Here is a 5,705-nt window from a genome sequence, read left to right on the forward strand (position 1 = left end):
TGGGGCTGTGGCTGGAGGAGCTGCCCCGTCCCCCACCGGGCACCGGGACTCAGCCTGCTCATCAGAGCTGCTAAAAATGAAGGAGCTGGAGGACTCCAGAGGGATTCCAGCTGAAAACAGAGACCCAGGACCGGCTGCTCCTGCAGAGGAACCTTGGAAGGGCCTCAGGTTTCCACATGCTCCAGTGTGGGACCGATGGGCTGGGAGCACAGGGTGGCATTGACACCAACGGGACCTGGAGACTTGTACAGAAGAGGGCAAGGCTGAGACACAGAGAAAGCAGCAGCTGCAGTGCTTGGGCTAGGCAAATTTGGGGCATTTAGCCTTCCCTGGCTGGTGTTTGGTACCCAGTGGCATCGTCCTTCAGCTGCCTCATGTAGATGCTGAAGATCGAATGCACCACTGGGGAGCAAACCCCTGCAAAAAAACCCTGGCAATGAGTAAATGCAGCATAGCTCCTGCACCAGTTTCTGTGTGAAGCATAAAACCCAGGCAAGTCCAACCAGTTCAGCATTCAGACTAAAACACAGCACTCCAGTATCTGCTGCTGCACCCAGGGACTAAACAAGCTTTGAATTAAGCAAATGGAACATTAAAAATGTATTTCTGAATGCACGAGTGAGCAGATAGATAGCACAGAGCCAGGAATAATGGGCTGTTTGTGCAATTGTGCTTGGGGCTATCATTAACCCCAGGTTTTTCCCCAGGGAAGGAGGACAGACAGGAGCTGGGGCCATGTTTAGGTACACCAGGTATTTACACAGCTGCTCCGGTGGCCTAGAGCAGCCTTTTGGTTCTTCTTTCTGCAACAAGCAATTTTTGTCCCCTTTTCACCAGCTAAAGAACCCTTTGCTGTTCTTTCCAGCTTCAGTATCAGGCCACATGTCTGGGGATCACAAGCACAGCTGGAGCTTGCCTCCATCCCCAGCTCATTGCATTCCTACATATGTAATCATTGCCCAGAGGCTGCAATCAATGCTTTTGGAGATGACTGTGCATGTACAGTACAAGCAGGTAAAAGTCTACTACTTATTTGGGCTTGTCCTGAGCAGCTCTGACTTTAACCCATCCAGATAATTCAGAGCTCAGCCCCTGCTCTTCAAGTTGCTACAGGGATTTCCAGTCAGGTACAAGGAACATCTCCCTGGTTCAAAGGTCTGCCAGCAGGGAATAAGAACAGCCAGCTCATCATCACTCGTAAACTTACAGCCCCAGGGCCTGGTTTCCAGAGGGAGAAGAAATTGAGAAGCCCCTGAGCTTCAAACAGACCAGGAACTCCTGCTGGGGGGTACAGCAGGGATTTATCTCCAGAGCTCCACAAGGCTGCAGCTGAGAATCGAGGCCAGAAGCAAGCACAGGGCTCAGCTTAACCCCCAGCAAGTGAACTTTCCCAGTCCAGTGTCCTCACACACCTACTGGTAAAACTATTGGTCAAACAATCCAGGCAAGACAGTTACAGACTTGTTTTTATTAAAAGACGTTTTCAGAAAAGATATTTTAGTACAAAAAAAAAGGTTTAAAATACACAAACTACAGCTGCTTTTCTTTCCCACGTCGACGTTCATAAATTACACCACATTGTTATTAACACTGCATTTAAATATGGAAACAAATTAAAACAGGGAATTCATCGACAAGATCCACCATCCTACAAACAACTATTTACAGTATTTAGCAGCTAGGAGCTCTAGCACAGTAGTCAATATGACTTCAATAGGGCAGGATGCTTGGGAAGCCCCAAGACGGCAGCTTGGCCCATGAGAGTTTCTGGGGACCTGTTTTGCCCACCTCTCTCCAGACACCTGTGGCAGAGGCAGAGGCACAGGACCCCCATTGTCCCCTGGCCCTCGAGAGCAAGTTTTGGGGCATGCATATAGTGTGGTGTGCTACTTTGGTACAGGGAGAAGGAGCAGCTCTCCAGGCTTCAGGGGTATTTACAGCGGACAGCAGGGCTGGTCCTGCTCAGGGACAGCCCCTGCTCTGTACCTACACTGTCCTAGTGCTCGTCCTAACCACGCCCAGCAACACGGGTCAGCTCCAGGCAGAGCTTCAGACTCAGCCCTCCAGGATCTGGCTCCCATGCAACTGGCTGCAGGCTCTCACCCATCCTCTCCTGGAGCTGGGAGCTGTTTCCCCAGCTCCTGGCAAATTCCAGCAGAGCTGGAATTACTGAGCCGTGGAGGACCAGGGCAGCCAAGTGAGCCTGAGGTCCCCTTCTGCACAGGGGGTCCTCCAGCCTCCCCTCTAAAACCCAGGTGAGCAGAGCAGGGGCTGTGCAGCTGGAGCTGCCCAAGGCTCACTGCCCCCCAGCACCAGAGGAGGTGGCTCTGGGGGCTTTCCTAGGAGGGTACATAGGACATCACTTGGGCACAACAGTGAAAGACAGGACACAGCAAAGCTCTGTACCCAACACTGGGGTCCAGGACACTGTTCTGAAACACTTCACACACTCCCCTACCCACCCCAGCCCCTGCTCATCAAAACCAGCACAGAAGTGTTCAGACGGGACAGAAAGCACCAGACAACAGGAACGTGCCACAGCAGCGTGTGGCAGCTTGGAAGACCCTTGTGCATGCTCTGGAGGAGGATCTCCCTGCTGGTGGCTCCTCTTCTGGTTTGGGAGCTCTCATCCAGGGGTTTCAACAAAATGGAGCTGTTTTACTTGCAGCAAGGAGACACAGCATGCCACGGAGGGGCTGCTGAGCAAGGGAAACGCTCCCCGGGGGACATCCCAGGGGGCTGGGTTTGGCTTCTGTAAACACCAGGAGATGGAGCTCAGGTCTGTGCTCCACAGAGAAGGTCAAGTCTCAAGTGGCAGCTTTAGGGCTCTGCTTCCACTGCTGCAGGTTGGATTTTCATGGTGGTTGACTTCAGAGGGTAATACCTGCCTTTCCAGGTCTTCCAGAAGATGCCCTGCTTGCGCTCGTGCCTCTGCCGGGGGATGGAGCGGAAATACTTCCCGTTGAGGTTGGCGTGGCCACAGGTGCTGAACCACCAGCCTCCTAGCAGGGCAAAGCACAGGCAAGCTTAACCCACAGCACTTCCAGGCAGAAAATCCTGGGTTCAAGGCAGCTGCCACCCCCATTTTCCCCACTCTTCCAGGGCTCTGAGACCTTATGTGACCACCTCACACCCACCTGAGGAGTCCCGTGCACTGGGAAAGCCTTGCAGACATCCTATACAACTTTAGGATGTGTCTGCAAATCCTTGCTGCTCTTTCTTGCATGCAAAACCCCCTCAAACCCTTCAGCAGCCCCATCTCAGGCCTGGGGACTGGCCTCTGTGTCATTTGGAAGGCTTCCAAGCAAGATGGCAACCAGCAGAGCTGTTATGAAGACAGATGCTTGGGCCAAGATCTGAATCGTGAGCCCCTCCTGATTCCAGCTTCCCTCCCAGCTCCCTGCACTGCCCCTGGCAAGGTCACAGCTTTCCTGGGGAAGCAGAAGACAAGCTGGGCACGACACGAACGGGGCCTGGTCCCACAGGGTCCCTGTCCCACTCACAGCCACCACCAGACAGCAGAGGACTGAAGGGAAAGCGCCCAGCACTGGGAAGGAAGAGCTCCTACTGACCTGAGAGGTGTTTGGCACAGTTTGTGTCAGCTTTGAGGTCATGGTCACGATCCCGAGTGGAGAAGGGCAGCTGCCTGAAGTCCCCAATGGCATTTTCCAGCTCTCCAGAGAGAGGTCCCAGCAGGTTGAGCATGTAGGCTGTGCTCTCACCACCAAGGCTGAAGACAAACCGAACCACTTGGGAATTTCCCTCCCAGTCTTCCAGCTCAATCAGGAGATTGTATCTCCCCTCTTGGACCAGGTGATGTATCTTCTCCAGGCCCAGCCAGAAGTCACCTGAAACAAGACACGTTGTGTTAGCTGCAGGGACACAAACATGCTGTGCAAAGCAGGCACATGAAGAGGCTCCAGAGACAAACAGGGACAATCCAGGACACTGCAGCACTTGTCTGCAGGTGCCAGACAGCAGGTCAAGTCAGAACAAGGGACTCTTGCTCTGCAAGCTGTGCTCCCCCTCCTCAGCCCAGGCACAGAGATCTCCAGGGGCCAGCAAGGGGGAATAACTCGTGCTAAGGTAACACTTGTCCCATGCTAAGAAGTTGGGCACCATCAGCCACCTACCACGAAGGTCTCCAAAGCCATCCTTGTAGGCATCCCAAAGCTGGTCAAAGTCCACAGAGCCGTCCGTGCGCCGCTGGATCACTGTCCAGCCTCCCTCTGTGGGCAGGAAAGACACCATCACTGGGGGTTACCACTGGCAAGAGCACCACACAGTGCTGCAGGAGATCTCCACGGCTTTACCTGCAGTCATGTCACAGTAGACTTTGAAGGGCTGAGACCCTGCAGGCTGCACCTGGAAAATGCCACTGCTCTGCTGCCCAGACAGGAAGAGCTGGTGGCAGTCCTCTGGGAGCTCTGTGGAAGAAGGAAACAAGAACTGAGAAGATGCTCCCGAGTCCCACTTCACCAGCAGGTCGCTCCTACCACAGCCCTGGCACTGGCAGCCCTGGCCACAAGCCTGGCCAGCTGTGCTCAGCAGTGGCTGGAGCTCTAGACACGTGCTGGAGCTCTAGACACGTGCTGGAGATGACAGCCCTTGACCTCAGCATCTTCCAACACTGTGACCCTGTATCTTCCATGTATCCAAACAGCTCCTTTGGCTCCTGTCCATGACAGAAGCCAGGCACTGGGCCAGGCTGGGGTTACCTGGGTCGGAGAGCATGACTCCCTGTCGAGGGGAGACCCAAGGAGATTCCCAGCTGCCTCCGTGGCTGGCAGGAGCAGCCTGTTTGGGGTGAGGTAATGCCAGGGACACGCCAGGGCCAGGCACCCCCATCCCCCCCCAGAGGCTGAAGCATCTCCCAGGGGACACAGGGGCAGAAAAGAAATCCCAAGTCCTGACCTCATGGAGGTGCCTGAGCATCCAGCACGAGACCTCTTGCTCCCAGTGACTGCCTGGCCCCAGCCAGACGTCCTGCTGGGCAATCTGCCACCAGCAGGCACGGGGCCAGGCTGGGGTGACCCTTTTGCCCAAGGACATCAGCCGGGGCAAGGAAATGGGGAGTCCCAGCTCATTGCATAAGTGGACTGCCTGGGGTGAGGCCACCTCCCAGCCTGCTCCATCCCCACACCGGCCAGGCTCCCACCTCTCCTTCCTCCCCTAGGGGACTTTGCCCAGAGCTGCCAGCACAGCACCGTTTCAACAGTGCTGATAAAAGTCCAGCCAGGAGGCAGCACCTGCAGCTCTGGGGAGAGCTGGGGCTGGGCTGGGGACCTGCTGCAACACCCGAGTGGAGAGGCTGCAGGAGGAAAAAGGGCCCAGCCCCGGGCTGCCCGTGCCATCAAGGGGCTCTTTGTCAGCAGGGACAGGTGCCCCCAGCACCCCAGACAAAGGGGGGTCTGTTCTCCCCACCCGAGGGTGGGCTGAGGTTTGGTGGCTCACAGCTGCTGCCAGCACAGCCCCGCAACAGGCGGGTGAAGCAGCCCAAAGACAAGCCTGGGGCTGTGCCAGGGTGCTGGGGTAGCTGTCCCCAGGGTCAGGGGCCCGCCCCACAGATGTAGGACTGTGCATGGGGCAGAAGGGAGGAAAATGGGGCCTTTGAGCTGCTGAGAGCAAGAGCAGCCCCTGTGGGCATCACCCCCACCCCATCCTCGCTGGGTGCCCAGGGAGCCCCAGACGCTGCACTGGGGCAA

General features: G+C 56.0%; 1 protein-coding gene across 1 annotated transcript in view; it reads right to left on the reverse strand.

Moving 5' to 3' along the window:
- Nucleotides 1-2,744: 2,744 nt before the first annotated feature.
- Nucleotides 2,745-5,705, reverse strand: part of ANGPTL4 (angiopoietin-like 4) — a gene marked incomplete at its 5' end in the record, with an annotated part of 6,736 nt that continues 3,775 nt past the window's right edge. The window contains 4 exons of the mRNA XM_008938857.1: nucleotides 2,745-3,002; nucleotides 3,573-3,848; nucleotides 4,134-4,229; nucleotides 4,314-4,427. Coding sequence (XP_008937105.1) covers nucleotides 2,821-3,002; nucleotides 3,573-3,848; nucleotides 4,134-4,229; nucleotides 4,314-4,427 — 668 coding nt within the window. The remainder of the gene's footprint in view (nucleotides 3,003-3,572; nucleotides 3,849-4,133; nucleotides 4,230-4,313; nucleotides 4,428-5,705) is intronic.

The sequence above is a fragment of the Merops nubicus genome, unplaced genomic scaffold (assembly GCF_000691845.1).
Source record: "Merops nubicus isolate BGI_N331 unplaced genomic scaffold, ASM69184v1 scaffold26724, whole genome shotgun sequence".
Taxonomy (NCBI): domain Eukaryota; kingdom Metazoa; phylum Chordata; class Aves; order Coraciiformes; family Meropidae; genus Merops; species Merops nubicus.